The following is a 15,545-nucleotide window of genomic DNA, read 5'->3' as shown; positions in this document are numbered from 1 at the left end:
CGTTCGACCTGGATGTGAACCAACTGCAGTGACATGACACATTGTTTGGGTTAAACATGAGCATGTTACAGTCCTGGAGGATTATTAATGTGCACCTCCTCCTGTACTGCCTTAATATGCACATTCAGCACATCCAATGCATCAAAACATTGTTTTCTAGTTCGAGCCGCGCCTCGTTTTCAAATTGTATGGTTTGACTAAAATAAACAATGACAGCAATATAGTCCACGATAAGCAGTGCTAAAATCAACCTGCGTAGTTGTCCCTCCATTGTGACATTAGTTTTTATTGTCTCTCTTGGATGAAACCAAGAGAGAATAAAACCAAATAAACTAAACCCCTGCACTCGCCTGAGAAGAACTAAATGCACAAACATCACCTCTTCTATTTAGTTCTGAAAATGTCGGCGTGCAGCCTCGTTCTGTGGATGGTAAACCAGGTGTAGACTGATGAAGGATAAAGGATACAGTGAGTGCTGGACGGAGAAGTGAGTGACAACAACCCCGCCCACATTTAAGAGGACTGTGTGCAGAGGAAACACTAAGCGGACCAAGGGTCTAGGTACCATGTCTCAAGGGCTACTTTAGTTCCAAAGGTCCCATATTGAAAGTGTTTGGTGGAAATGGGGCTTTAGACACAATGATTAACATTTAAGTCTGGAACATCCCGTCTACAACGAACATGAGACACATCTTCGAATTTGCTCAGATTCCAGAGTTACTCTGTTATCCTTAAGGAATCTGACCCCATTTGATTCGGCAGTGGGACCCTCTTGCGACCGCATGTCTTTGCTGATGTCGATCCCAGCAGGATTCAAACCCTGGACCATCCGCATGGAAGACGAGTGCTCTAATGACTACACTAGGGGCTTTAGACCAACATGGGAAAATAGAGTCCAGAATGAAAAATACTGACGTTTACCTGATACTTTTAAAAAACAGGTGAAATAAAGAAAAAGTAGATACAGAGTGAAATCAAGACACACATAAAAAGACCGTGCAGGAAAATTAAGTGGAAAGGAAAAGAAATACAAACTTAAAGGACAGCAGCTCTACGTCCATAGTTTGGATTCTGGAACTGATTGACAGGACTCTTGTATATGGGGTTGTCTTGCTACAGGTGGAGAACGAGGACAGAGTAGAGTTCAGCAGGAAAAATAACAGAACAACACAGAAACAGAATAAAAAGGCGGCAGGAAAATATGAATAAAGTCCAGTGAGAGGGATGAAACAAGGACAATGAGAGAAATGGAAGGTAAGAGATAAGGATAAGCTCTGGATTAAAACTAAGCAGTGTTTAGCCTGGTGCACAAGAAGCTTTATTGTTGATCAAGTGATCAGAATGTGGATTTGTGCACTTTATAATTGAATATCTTAAAAAAAAAAAAAAAAAAAAACTTCGCTGGCTAAACAGTTCTGCTGTTGATTGAAAAAAGATTCTCAACTTCAGTAGTCTGTTGATGCTGGAGATGACGACAGGCTGTATGAATCCTGCCACAACAGATCCACCGTTATACACCTCCCCCTTAGATATAGGCATATACTTAATCATTAAAAACATATTTAAAAAAGCATGAAAGAAACCTGTGAGACTGGTTATATTTTCTTAAAGGTTCAGTTTGTAAGATTTGGGGGATTTAGTGACATCTTGTGGTGAGGATCGCACATTGCAACCAGTTGAAACTTCTCTCGGTTAGAGTAAAGGATTCCTTCAGTGTTCATTCTTCAGGAGGCTTTTACAGGGCGCTGAATTATCCACAGAGGTCTCCTCCTCTCCAAAGCAAACAGACCAGGTGATCAAAGCTGGTCAAAACACTCAATAAAGCAGTTTCACATAACAAATCAGTGTTTCTCCTATGCTGTTTGACATGTTGGAGATAGATGGCTCGCCTACGACATGCTATTGTGTGCTCACTTTTTGCCTCTAATAAGTTAAGATCCAGACAGTCTCTAGGTTCTCACGAGGAGCCAAATAACCCACAGAGGTCTCCTCCTCTCCAAAAGAAATACATTATAAAACAATGCATAGGATCCATATTAAAAATGTACGTACTGGCAAATGCCAAAAATGGCGTGGACCAAAAAATGTTCGACAATTTCTACAATCAGGCTTCCACCTCACCGTCTGTCACCAATTTCCCGTCTCCAAAATGTTTGTAAGCATGGTCCAAAGCTTCTCCCATCACTTCTGTATTTATAAATCACTACTTTTGCGTGGAGAGTGACATACGCCTCTTTCAGGCCTTGTTTTGTGCGTACACAATGTTTATAAATGAGACCCCAGGTGATTAAAGCCAGTCAAAACACTGAATAAAACAGTTTCACATAACGAATCTGTGTTTCTCCTACGCTGGCATGTCCAAGATCGATGGCTCGCCTACAACATGCTATTGTGTGCTCGCTTTTTTCCTCTGATAACTTAAGATCCAGACGTTCAGGAAGTTTTCACAAGGAGCCAAATAACCCGCCGAGGTCTCCTCCTCTCCAAAAGAAACAGACTCTGTGATTTAAACCAGCAAGAACACCGAGCAAAGCAGCTTCACATTTTGCTCGTCGCAGATGGGCTTCAAACGATGATGTAGAAACATGGCAATCTCCATAAATGAGGAACTGCTCCCTATGTAGATATATATGTCTCATTCTAAGGTAACAAAAAACACAACACAAGTTCTTATTTTCAGGTGATTATACACTGACAAAAACATACTGACTATATTATATTCCATTTCTGCCAATATATCCCCCTAAATCCTTCACACTGAACCTTTAAGTAGCTACATTCAATTTAACGTAGGGTTGCTGTAGCCTTCGCAGACACTCTACAGCTGCATTATGGTGAAAAAAATGTAATAAATATTAATATAGATTAGACAAATAAAGGATCACAAGCAAAGAAATGTGATCCAGATGCACCTACATTTGACTGAGTAAGAAATGCTATTAACAGTCATTTCAAACAGGCGACCACTGAGCTCTTGAAACCTTGATGCCGCTTAGTAATCCATTCACAGAGGCTCTAAACTGTAGCAGACGTTTTAAACTATTTGTTATCATGTATTCTGTGTCCTGACTCTCACGTGTTTATAACAGAGAAGGAAATATTGCTACAACCCTCCCAGACTGTGTGACACTCTGATGAAACTGAGATCTATTTAAACTCACTAAAACCAAGCACTCCACTGAGGCCAAGGATCAGAATGATGTGGCTGCATCTATGAGAGATCACAGGAAGCTCAGGCAGTGTCTTTGAAATTCCTTTTGGTTCCTTTGCCTTGTTATCTTGTCAGAAAGCCCAGGTTCATCACAGTTTCACTGACAGTCTCTCATTTGTTAAAATTAAAGGGATGCGGAGGCAAAGGTTGCCCTGCCCATGGTAATAAGTAAGACCCCAACAGACAGAGTGGGCGCAGCAGTGATCAGGAACATCTGCATCAAACCCACATACTCTGTGGGTGTGACACTATTCCACCACTAGGTGGAGGCATTTTACTGCACATGAAGTTGTGCTAAACTCCAGTCCTCTGTCATATTGATGTTGGCTGATGATGCTACAGCAAGAAGGAGGCAGGGAGTGGAGGAGCTGTGGCCACTCCCCGGAAAAAGTCCAGCTATGCTCAGAGTGCATAACATTCCCAAAAAAGTCCACAGTCCCCGACATTTTTCCTATTTTATTTTGAGCCCCGTTCAAAAGCAACACATTCGATCCGTTTCTGCAGCTGCGAGACGGAGGAGAATGCGAGTGAGACACTGTGTTATGATATCAACAAGTCTGCAAATGTCATCTGCTGCTAGGAACAACACACGTTCTTCACAAGTTAATCCCCTGACAGTGGCCGGCTTTGCAGAGCAGCCGAACAACACCTGTTTTCCACATTTAAGCTGCTCGACCAAACTGAGAACTTCAAAAATATTTATCCTGCTCAGCTTTCACTGACTTCAAAAACTCACCGTGTCCCATTTGGCGTTCATCTTCTCCTTCTCAAACTTGGCGAACTCTCTCCTGTCGTGGATGATCATCAGCAGCTTCCAGATGAGCAGCAGGGCTAAGCCAATCAGGACAATGCCGGCGACCACGCCCGCGACAATGGGTATGATGTCAGGACCGGCGGGGCAGTCTGAAACACAGCAGAGTATGGCAGTGTTTATGCAGCTTGGAATAACACAGCAAAAATAACAAGAGCATGGGAATAACACACGATCACACGGCTGTACGTGAATAAACAAATGCCCTATTTTTGCAGCCCTAACCACCACAGCCCCTGTAATTAGCTCTCTGTGTAACAGAAACCTTCCACACCCTGGCTCATGTTCACCCAGCTCTCTGCTTACCCAGCGTGTCGACCACATGGACCTCCTTCTCCGTGTTGTTGTTGACGGCGTAGGTGTAGTAGAACCAGCAGTCGTTGGCGTCCCTCTCCTTGCAGTGCATCACGGGGTAAACGGCGTCGTTGGGCTGGGGCAGCTTCTCCCTGTCCTTCACTTTGATCAGATTGAAGTACATGCAGTCTTTCTCACACGTGTCCTTCTTCTCACCGGTGCCAAATGCCCGGCACTGGACGCACTCTCTGGAGGGAACGGGGCGTTGATGTTAGTAATGAGCAGCGGGATTTAATCTGCTACCAAAGGGTCACACAGAGTTCCATTATATTGGAGAGAAGGCAGACACCTCTAAGTCCAAAATCTCCAACACTCTGCAACTCACACCAAAACAATGTAGACTGATAAACAGCACTACAGGCGACAGGAAAAATAGTACTTTAGCTTTAGTTTTTTCTTAACCTTTATCTGTTTAAATTTTGGTAAATTAGCAACATTAACAGTACGCTGAATTAGCTATTAGCATTCCCTGTTTGCAATGCATCCATGGATGTACAATCAACTATCACTAAATCTAAAGATCTAAAAGTAGGGCTGCCCCCTGATAGCCGACCAAAGTTAGTCAACCGGAAAGGTCATTAGTCAGCAAGATTTCATTGGTTGCTCAGTCGCAGAAAAACACAAACAAAAAACAAACAAACAAACTTGAAACTCTATTAGGAGCTGCACCTTGTCAAAATAAATCAAAACCTATATGACTGGACCATGTGAGGATTTAATTTGAAAGGACAGACACAGGAAGTGTCCACGCTCAGCAGTCAGACAGGAGTCAGGTTAATTTCCAGGGCTGGTACCTGCGGTTATTCCACAGGCTAGTTAATAACATGTCGGGCAGGAAATCCAAAGTGTGGGATCATTTTGAGAAGGTGAAGGACGAACCCAAGGTGATATGTAAACTCATCTTCATTGGTCGACTACAAACATGACGTATCATCTGAAACATGGAAGTAGCTACATGCCCATTAGCCCACAGCGTCATTAACAGGCGGCCCGCTCAGTGTGTGACGTGCACTTGGAGATAAAATATAGGCCTATATTAATGAAGGTTCATTAGTACGGTTTTGTGTTTCTCTGTAATGTAGCCCAGTGTTAACAATGTTACTGATACTATTCTTTCTCACACCTTCAACTCAAACCATTGTGCTGCCCCGCCCAAAATATATCATCTAATAATTAGATTAATATCGTAAACATGCGGGCGACTAGTCGACTAATGGCCCTAAATGATGACTGTTGGTCGACTAGGAAAATTCTTAGTTGGGGGCAGCCTTAAAACATTCTTAAATGAATATTAGGCTAATGAGGCTTTAGCAGTCTTGATTTGTCCCAACTGAATCTTTGACCTGGTGTATTATTGGTATTGTGTCCCAGCAATATCCTACATGCCACTTCCCAGGAAATGTCTTTGTTCTGCGGCTCATAAAGGAAATACCATCCAGGGAAACACAACAAGACATTCATATACCAAAACATGCAAAACAGAATATATTGAAAGTATCTGAACATTGAAACGTCCTCATTTCAGACTTACTTGTGTTCAGTACAGACTCCTGGACAGGTAGGACAAGTCTCACAGGTGGGACCCTGGAATTTGGCGTCGGTGCACTTGCAAATGCCACATTCACACATTCCTCTGCCGTTACAGACCTGCTTGTTGCTGGCCATACACGTGCTGTTGTCCAGAGAACAGTCACAAGCACTTCCGGTCCACATTGGGTCACAAACACACACTCGGCACTCACAGCGTCCATGCCCTAAGGAAACGGGGGAAACGTCATCCCAAGGTGTATGAAACAGTCTCTACCACACCGTGTAAAGCCTTTGTACTGATGCTCCTCTGTGGAGCTGTCGTACTCACCGCCACACAGTTTGTTTCCAGAGCGGTCACAGTTGAAGTTGTCACACTCGCAGTACTGGCCGCTGTACCTCTCCTCAGGGTTGTCTCTCTTCTTGCACTCACATGTGCCGCACACGCAGTCTCCGTTGTTGCTGCAGATGTCGGTCCCATTGTCTTTACGGCAGGTCCGGTCCATGTCCTCTGTGGCCACGTCGTTGCTGCTGCACTCACACTGTCTGCCCACACGGCCTTCATTACACCTGAGACGAAAGAGAGGTCGTGATTCTAAAGCATTTCTTAAAAAAACAGAAATCTGAATATGAGCCTTAAAGGTTTTATATATTTTCCTGCGTAAGATAAGATGTACAGTACATTAAAGGTTGCGGAAATGTTCACAGACTTACTTGCAGGCTCCGCACTCGTAGGTCCCGTTACCAAAGTGGCAGAGCGGACTGTTCTTGACACCCTCCTTGTTGCATTCACACTCACAGATGAAGTTGAGCGTGATCTCCACCTCCTCTGTGAATCCCAGGGGCTTTATCTTGATGGTCTCGGGCTTGCCTTGTTTGGGACAGCCCTTAGATGTCACGCTGATGGTGAACATGACCTAGGAATGAGGGAGAGAGTCTGACTCAGAGAGCGAAATATGGAATTTCTCACATGTCTGTGAGAATCTCAAACCAAAATTCAACCACTAAATGAGTTTCCATGTGACATCATTGTGAGAAATGTGCAGAAAAACCACAGTTACCAAGAGTAGATTTTGTGCTATCAGTGTGTGAATTACAAAAGTGATGGTTTTTGGATGGAAATGCATCAAGCTGAGAGAGAAAATAATCACATAGAGATGTGCAGGGATTCTTTTCTATCCCCTTCGTATGATAAATAATACTTGTTAAATGCTATATTGACCTACAGCAGGGGTTGACAACCTACAAGCTGCTAGTTATAGGCTATGTTAAAAAGATATGTTTTGAGTCATCATTTAAAACTGTCCACTGAGCCCGCAGGTCTAATATTTAAAGGCAGGGTGTTCCGTATTTTTGGTGCATGGTAGCTAAAAGAAGCTAAAAGATAAATGTTCCAATCCTCACCTCGTCTCCAATTGAGATGTTGGAGCACTTCCTTCCACTCTCACCCTCACTAACCACTCCGTTCTTACAGTGGGATGTGTAGGCTATGGTCACTCCCTCTGGAAGCTTGCTGTTCTCCAGGATGACCTCCGACGACAGAGACTGCCAAAAACCGAGAGATAACAACACCAGCGTTGGAATGTCGTCTGGTAGCTTTGTTTGAACAGCATACGATACACAAGAGGATTAGCTGAGTATTAAATGAGAAAATGTGTTTGGAAAAAGCTTTGACTGTTCCAACTCGGCCACAATGTTAAATGCTTTGATGTGGTTTGTGTGAATAAACAATAACTTAATCGAACTTTTCCACAAGGACGCTTAAAGTCAACAATCTCGATGGCGTACTTACATTGTAAGCGTCTATAATCAGGTTGATTACATTGCTTGAGTTGGCAGACAGAGTGCCCACTGCAGACTTTGGGATCAGATTCTTCAGCTCCTGAGGACAGAAGAAAAAAGTTTAGAATAAAGGTTTACCAAAGTTAGCTCCAACACAGGATCAAGAAAACCTTTCTATCAACTTTTAGGGGTGTTAATCACAAGTTAAATCATGATAGAGCATTATGTAGATTCTTTGGACGATGATACAGTATTTGCTGATATCATGATTCAGTTCAGGGGCCTGCGATCGATATGAGACGACATCAGTAAATAGCCTCATTTTCTTTCTTGGCTGCTTGGCCTTATCTGCCTGGCGCTAGGCTGCTAGCACTGTTTGAATGTTTAGGAAGGAGGCGTGGACAGAAACGGTGATACAGACGTGCCATGGGTGTTTCAAAGCAAAGGCATACCTTAAAGTTGTCAATATGTATTGACGTTTTTACTTAGCATCAATAATATTGGATCAGTGCTCATTAAATCATTATATTGATGTATTGTTCCACCCCTATTCATCCATCCATTTTCATCCGCTTATCTGGGGACGGGTCACAGCAGCAGCAGGCCAAACAAAGCACCCAAGACGTCCCTCCCCCCAGAAATGCTTTACAGCTCCTCCTGGGGGACCCCAAGGTGTTCCCAGGCCAGATGACATATGTAATCCCTCCAGTGTGTTCTGGGTTTGTCCCGGGGCCTCCTACCAGTGGGACGTGCCTGGAACACCTTCAGCGGGAGGAACCCAGGAGGCATCCTTATCAAATGTCCGAACCACCTCAACTGACCCGTTTTGATGCGAAGGAGCAGTGACTCTACACCGAGCTCCCTCCGGATGTCTGAGCTCCTCACCCTATCTCTAAGGCTGAGCCCAGACACCCTACAGAGGAAACTCATTTCAGCTGCTTGTATCCGCAACCTCATTCTTTCGGTCACTACCCAGAGCTCATGACCATAGGTGAGGGTTGGGATGACGTAGATAGAGGAGTAAATCGAAAGCTTCGCCTTCTGGCTCAGCTCCCACTTGACCGCGACGGGCCGGCACACCACCTGCATCACATCCCCTATTTGTCAAGCCCTTAAATATACTGTTTGAGGCCCCAATCAGACAGAGCGCTTTCTGCAGCTTCACTCAACTGCTATTTTGCTGTCAAGTTAAGTCACAGATATGTACCTTAAAATCTACAAAAAAAAAATGGACAGGCCGAACACTTGGGGACTGGAAACAGGGAAACTGAGATCTGTGTAAGTACATGAGACCTACAGAATGAGGAGAAATCACAGGTAGTACCACCAGCTGGTCCAGGAGCTTCGCCTGGATCTTGGTCTGCTCAAGGCTTATTTTAGGATCAATCAGGAAAAGACTGATGATCTGCTGTCAATTGTCAGGCCTAATCATGGTTGGTAAAAGGTTAGAAAGTAGTCGAGGCTAAAATGTGTTCACAAATGTCTTACAGCTTGCCTCGGGCGACAATGAAAGTGAGCCATGTACGCTATTACTTGTTGTCACTGCCACTACAGAAGGCCCGCCTCTGAATTAATCTAAGTGGACAATCTACAAAGTCTTTCAATGTGAGGTGATCAGGGTGATCCTGAAAACACAAGGCACTAGGCATTCCAAAACCAACAGGCACAAAAAGCTGCCCCAGGCTGCTTCGTCTGATTGAGTCTATGACCATTTAATTCCAGATTTCAATGGATACAACATTTATTTCAACCTTAAAATTATGGACTTGTTATTGCTTTGAAGCATGCTGAAGCTACTGCGAGGCTACCTAATGAAAGAACTTTATCAAACTCAGATGGGTTGAACTGGCCTGAGAAGCAGCAGCATGGCACAAGGAAATAATTAAAGCTTTTATGGAGATGCTACCATTATAACTCACAGCAGAGGTTAATGGCCTGGGTGGATATTTTTACACACTGGGCTTCTCCTAATCACACACGGAAGGAATGAGGAAGAGTATGCTCGAAAAGAAAGGGATAAAAGTAAAGTAAAAGAGAGACAGATAAAGAAACAAAGAACTCACCTGGTAAACAGGCTGGAACTCCTCTGTGACCGCAAAGATGGTTTGAATGTTGTTGTCACTCAGCTTCTGAACCAGGTGAGCGATGGAGGGATAGTCCTTTAAAAAGATGGAGCAGAAAAGTCAACACCAGTCGCAGTGAATGCCCACACGCAGAACAGACCAAACAGTATTACTTACATAGTAGTGGCTCATGGTGTACACGTTGTTCTCCAGGTGACATTTTCCATCATTGGGCAGAACGATGCCGCCCAGTTTGCCATCGCCAGCAAAGTGGAAGCCAGCATCAGTGGAGAACACTAGCAGACGAGTCACATTCCTCCAGCCGATATGATCCTGAGAAATGAGAAAGCAACACTCAAACTAGGAGTAGTAATTGTCTGCCAACAGCGATATATCCTCTCTATAAAAGCAATGAGCAGTTCATAATGTGATGCATGAACTTCTGATTATCACTGCATCCAAAAATCTCCTTGTAAACGCCGAAGAGTCATAAAATACAGCTTCACACATCCCCACATAAACGCATTTATTGGCGCTGTATCCCTCCGAGCAAGTGCGTAATTGTGGGAAAATTACCTTGAATTGAGAACCTGAGAATGATTATTTCCCACAGGATCACTGAGGAGAAAAAGCTTTTTCTTTATTCCTTTTTTTCTGCTTACCCCACACACAGCCACTTGCATGATGGCATCAAACCCCCCCTCGGGAGAGTCCAGGTTTCCAGAGATGTGCTGCTGGCCCACCAGGGTGTTGAACTTCTTGCCATCGCTGGTCAGCTTCAGGACGTTCTTGTAGCTGAACGGGCTGGTGCAGTTCTGGTCGCCTGTGCATGGGTTAAGCAGCTTGGCTGGGGTGGTGCTGATGTACGGCATGACTGTCTTTTCCACGAAGGAGCCAAAACCTTTGAGAGATGGTTGGATACAGAATTTTACTTTAAACATCTTGGATAAAGGCTTAAGAAGATGCTTGGGTTGAGACTGGCTGGCTACCAAATTAATTCCGTGGAGGTCGTTGAACTCTCAAGGGTTTAATTCCTTCGTTTGTTTGTGCAGGTCACAAAAAGGTCAAACACAAGTGGCACTGAATACCCCCCATCAAGACACCTGAAAATACAAGACAGTCGATCCACTTCAGGGATAGGAGGGTAATCTATTTTATCTAACCCCCTACAAAGTAGATTATTACACATTATTTTTAGTCAGTGTTATACTTCTACTTGGGGGATAATAATTCAAATTTTGGTTGCTTTGAAGGATGAAAAAAGGAAGTTTAATGCTGCCATTGAGTCATTTGTGCTGACTATGGTCTACATTTTGAATCCCATATTATTTAGCCCATATGTGTTTACAATGTGGCACAAATTGGCACCATTAAAGTACGTAAAAGAACCTATTAGCAGTCTCTGTTTGTGATGTGCCTATAAATGTGCAGACAAACTCTTGAAAGGACAGAGACAGGAAGTGGCCACGCTCAGCAGTCAGACAGGAGTCACGTTACAAACCAATCACAGCCGACAGATATCTTTCCCTTCTTCCGTAAATATTCAGTCTGATAAATACGGAAAAGTTGATCATGTTAGTGCAGGGCTACCCAGAGCTTTACATCTGTCCCATGGATGATAGGCCTACACACTTATAAACAGCTCCTGGAAGAAGATCAGCTCTGCTCCGATCTCATGTTTTCCATGCAGTTAAAGACGCAGCACGTGTACGGCCCCTAATTTCCAGGGCTGGTACCTGCGGTTATTCCACAGGCTAGTTAATAACATGTCAGGCAGGAAATCCAAAGTGTGGGATCATTTTGAGAAGGTGAAGGACGAACCCAAGGTGATATGTAAACTCATCTTCATTGGTCGACTACAAACATGACGTATCATCTGAAACATGGAAGTAGCAACATGCCCATTAGCCACAGCGTCATTAACAGGTGGCTCGCTCAGTGTGTGACGTGCACTTGTAGATAAAATATAGGCCTATATTAATAAAGGTTCATTAGTACGGTTTTGTATTTCTCTGTAATGTAGTAATGCGGGCGACCAGTCGACTAATGGCCCTAAATGAAGACTGTTGGTTGACTAGGAAAATTGTTAGTCAGGGGCAGCCTATGTTCGGGGTTCACAAGGAGCAAAACAAACTGTCAAATGTGATCAGACTCCAAAATAAAAGTCCTCACCTATCCTGAAGTCAGAGGTGATCTTTGACATCTCCAGCATTAGACTTGTTCCCAGGTTTTTGACATTCTCCAAATCGTCCTTCATGGAGTAGGACAGGTCCATCAAATAGTACAGGTCGATAGGATAGTCTTCTGCTCGTTTGAACTTCAAGTCAAAAGACTGGGGCTGACCTACAGGAAGTTACCATGATTCAAAAAAATGTGTCACAGTGGTAAGTTAAATACAATCTAATACAAAACAAGGTAAGAAAAGAAGCTTCAGGAAAATCATAATAGAAATGTATCCTCACCAGATCGGAGGGTGAGGGTGAGTTTCTGAGGCTGGATCTGAGTGATTTCCTCTGGCTTCAGTTTCTCGGCTCCCTTTTTGCGATTTGTCACCGTTTTGTTCCTGAGGACCATCTGTTCCCCAGTTGGGTTCTCGATCATCCCTTCATCACAGCCCCTTTTTATCAGAGACTGCATCTCGTCACAGCGGGTCGACACAGTCTCACCCTGTTTCAAGAAGTCCTAACAACGGCAGCACGGGAAGAATTAAAGGGACAATTCATCGATTTCACAAGTGAATTTCTGTTTGTTTATCATAAGAACCACCACTCAGTGTGTGAAAGCTGTTGCATAATGTCTTTTGGGGCTCTGGAGGAGCTTTCTTCGGGGTCACTTTCTCAGACTCGAAGTTAAAAACAGAAAGCTTGCGTTGCCAGCTGGGGGAATTGTGGGCAAGATATGGGTCTACCAGCAGAAAGGGACTGACAAAAGACACTACTAAGTGTTTGCCCAGGAGCTTTTGACTATGCAAGGAACAAACAGTCATGATGTTTTGGCCTCTGCTGCTGCTCTGACTTTAGCCATTAATTTTGAATATTTCTTGCAACTTTATGAAATCATAATACAAAAAACATGTCTCAATCAATGACAGTGACTTTAATGGTTCATATTAGTCTAGTTCTGAAATGATTCATCTGAAACTTTTTTGATAATCAGTCAGTTTAGTTATCTATTGAACAAAAAGACTTGCCTGGTTTCAGCTTTTCAAATGTGAGGATTAGGACTGCAACTAATAATCACTGTCATTATCAATTTGTGACCAGCAGCTCTATATGTCGCTCTTATCTGTCGGTTGGTCAGTTGAACGATCAATCGGTTGCTCCACAAAAATTTCCCACCCTCTGGCAGCCACAGTTTTAGCCCAAGGAGGCTGAAATATGGCATGGAGATCAAGTGTTTGTGTTCATGCAAAGGAGCAGCAGGGGTGGTCTTGAACAGAAAGGTGCATAACTTCTAAACCAGTAGTTCCCAACTGGTCCAGCCAAGGGGCCCAGGTTTCCCTTTAGTCATTAGTTCAAGGTCCACACAGTTTAACTTGTCAAGCTAGTTTACTATCTCTGTCAAGTAGCTATCGGTTAGTAACTCACTCTACAGCAGGAAATGACACTTCAAAATAAAAGCTCCATGCTGGAAATTCACTGTACTTCAAAATAAAGTGTGTCTTTTTACAAACTTCACACATTCGCGAGTCACTTGCAGTCTATTCAGAATGGACCTATGACCCACTTTCGCAACGTGACCCACCAATTGGGAACCACTGGTCACTGGATTCACCTAATATGGCCAAACGTTACAGAAAGACAAACAAACGCACTGTGATGCCATATCCCCCTTTCATAACTCACTGAGTTTTTGTGAGGTCGTGTACACCTATCAGGCAAAACATTAAAACCACTGACAGATGTAGTGAAGTATACTGACCATGTTGTTACAGTGCAATGTTCTGCTGGGAAACCTTTGGTCCTGGCATTCATATGGATGCCACTTGAAGCACTTCAGTCATCCAAACACCGTTGCGGACCGAGTCTCTCCCTCATGGCATTTACGAGACAAAGAGTGCAAGGCATCAATCTGGCCTCCAAAGTCCCCAGATCCCGGTCTGATCCGAGTATCCGTGGGACATGCCAGTACCCCACCTCACAACCGATGGGTCTCAAAGGATTCACTGCTAGTGCCCTGATACCAGACACCACAGGACATCCCCTGAGGTCCTGTGTCCATGCCTCATTCTTGGAACCCATCGGCTGTATTCGGCGTATGACTTCCAGCAGATGGTGATACAGCCTCTGGGGGCAGACCCCTGATTTTTTGGCATTCCGGTTTGATTTGGGCGGAAGAGGCGAATTTCCATTTCCGACTTCCGTTTATACATAAGTAAATATGCTGAACCATTGCGATGGATTCAGAGTTTGCAGTGACGCCAATTATGTTCCGCCTCGTTAGTTCACTGCACGGACTGTTTAACCTGGTAACAACTGCAGCTGGCTCAAACATGATTGGTCAATATCACGCGGACTACAAACAGCCTACAACCGGAAACCAGGGCTCTTCCGCTCTTCTTCCGGACGCAAGATCTCCGGGGTTTGCCTACAGACACTACATTCACTGAATGTAGAGTCTGTATATAGAGACTATCCATGCCTTGACATGTCGGAGCAGAATCTGATTCAAAATGGCCCCACAGTGGATCGGGGGTACCTCTGGGGTACCAACGCTTTCCATGAATGCTTGATCAGATTGGGATCTGAGCATTTGGAGGCCAAGTTAATGCAGTGAGTTCTTTGTCACGTTCTTCGGGCCATTCCTGAGCAGTTTTTATGATGTGGCATGGTGCATTGTCCTCCTGGGGGGGGGGTTGGGGGGGGATGCCAGGACTCAAGGTTTCCCTGCAGAACATTGTACTGTAACAAGATGATCAAAGTTATTCACTTCACCCACCAGTGGTTTTATTGTTTCGGCTGATCGCTGTATGTGTAAATTCATGTGTGTATGTGGTCGCAGTTATTGCAAATTAATGCTTGATTTTGTTGATTAATGATTTGATCTTTTATACAAAACATCACAAAATAGCTAAAAATGCCCCTTCTGGCTTGATGTGACGTCTTTAATCTGCTTGTCCAAAATCCAAAGATATTCAGTTTACAAAAATATAAATCAAAGAAAAGCAGCAAATCGTAAAACAGTTATCAAAATAGTTTTCTGTTGGTTTGATAAATCCATTGATCAACTAATCATTTCAACGAGAATTTCTGTTTTCTGACATTATGGTGTTTTGTTTCATTATTTTCTGACATTTCATAGACTAAACAAGTAATTGATTACTTTAAAAATTGATCACAAACAATCAATAGCAGCAGCACTACATCAGGCACAGTCAAAGACCACATGCTCGCTATCGCTATATGCCTAATGGCATCAAACTGCACTTCTCAGCAGCGATTATAGCTGACGGCTTCGATTCACTTACTGGGTCTTTACACCAACCACATTTGGCTCCAGCCTGGATGCACTCCCCGCAGTATTTGGCGTTGGCATTGATGCACTCGTTCCCCTCTGGATGGAAAACAAAGAGAAAAGAGAGGAGGAGGCAGAGTCAGAGGGAGCTGGGGCACAGCACAGGCCCTGCAAAGTAAGCAGCCCGTTAAGCCCCCCGTGTTTACACATCAGTTCATCTGGAACACCGTGCGGCTCGACGGTAATTGGAGACAGAGAGGAATATTCCCTCTTTTCCATTATCCTCCGCACTCCGTAGGTGGATCTCTGGTCAGTGACATCATTAAGATAAAGTAGCTGGCCT

The 15,545-nt window shown here is 43.9% G+C and overlaps 1 protein-coding gene across 2 annotated transcripts in view; it reads right to left on the bottom strand.

The window, feature by feature from the left end:
• The window catches only part of itgb1a (integrin, beta 1a), a 37,383-nt gene that overhangs the window by 1,826 nt on the left and 20,012 nt on the right, over positions 1-15,545 (bottom strand). The window contains exons 3-16 of one of the 2 annotated variants that reach the window (XM_033638910.2): positions 15,216-15,301; positions 12,211-12,430; positions 11,921-12,091; positions 10,411-10,649; positions 9,926-10,081; positions 9,749-9,844; positions 7,696-7,785; positions 7,308-7,448; positions 6,618-6,820; positions 6,235-6,473; positions 5,908-6,130; positions 4,329-4,564; positions 3,948-4,114; positions 1,036-1,113 (exon numbers count right to left, since the gene is read on the bottom strand). In XM_033638910.2, the coding sequence (XP_033494801.1) occupies positions 1,036-1,113; positions 3,948-4,114; positions 4,329-4,564; positions 5,908-6,130; positions 6,235-6,473; positions 6,618-6,820; positions 7,308-7,448; positions 7,696-7,785; positions 9,749-9,844; positions 9,926-10,081; positions 10,411-10,649; positions 11,921-12,091; positions 12,211-12,430; positions 15,216-15,301 (2,345 nt within the window). The remainder of the gene's footprint in view (positions 1-1,035; positions 1,114-3,947; positions 4,115-4,328; positions 4,565-5,907; positions 6,131-6,234; positions 6,474-6,617; positions 6,821-7,307; positions 7,449-7,695; positions 7,786-9,748; positions 9,845-9,925; positions 10,082-10,410; positions 10,650-11,920; positions 12,092-12,210; positions 12,431-15,215; positions 15,302-15,545) is intronic. The other variant, XM_033638912.2, reaches the window with a different exon arrangement.

This window comes from Epinephelus lanceolatus, chromosome 20 (genome assembly GCF_041903045.1).
Source record: "Epinephelus lanceolatus isolate andai-2023 chromosome 20, ASM4190304v1, whole genome shotgun sequence".
NCBI lineage: Eukaryota > Metazoa > Chordata > Actinopteri > Perciformes > Serranidae > Epinephelus > Epinephelus lanceolatus.
This window is presented reverse-complemented; position numbering and strand designations above follow the sequence as displayed.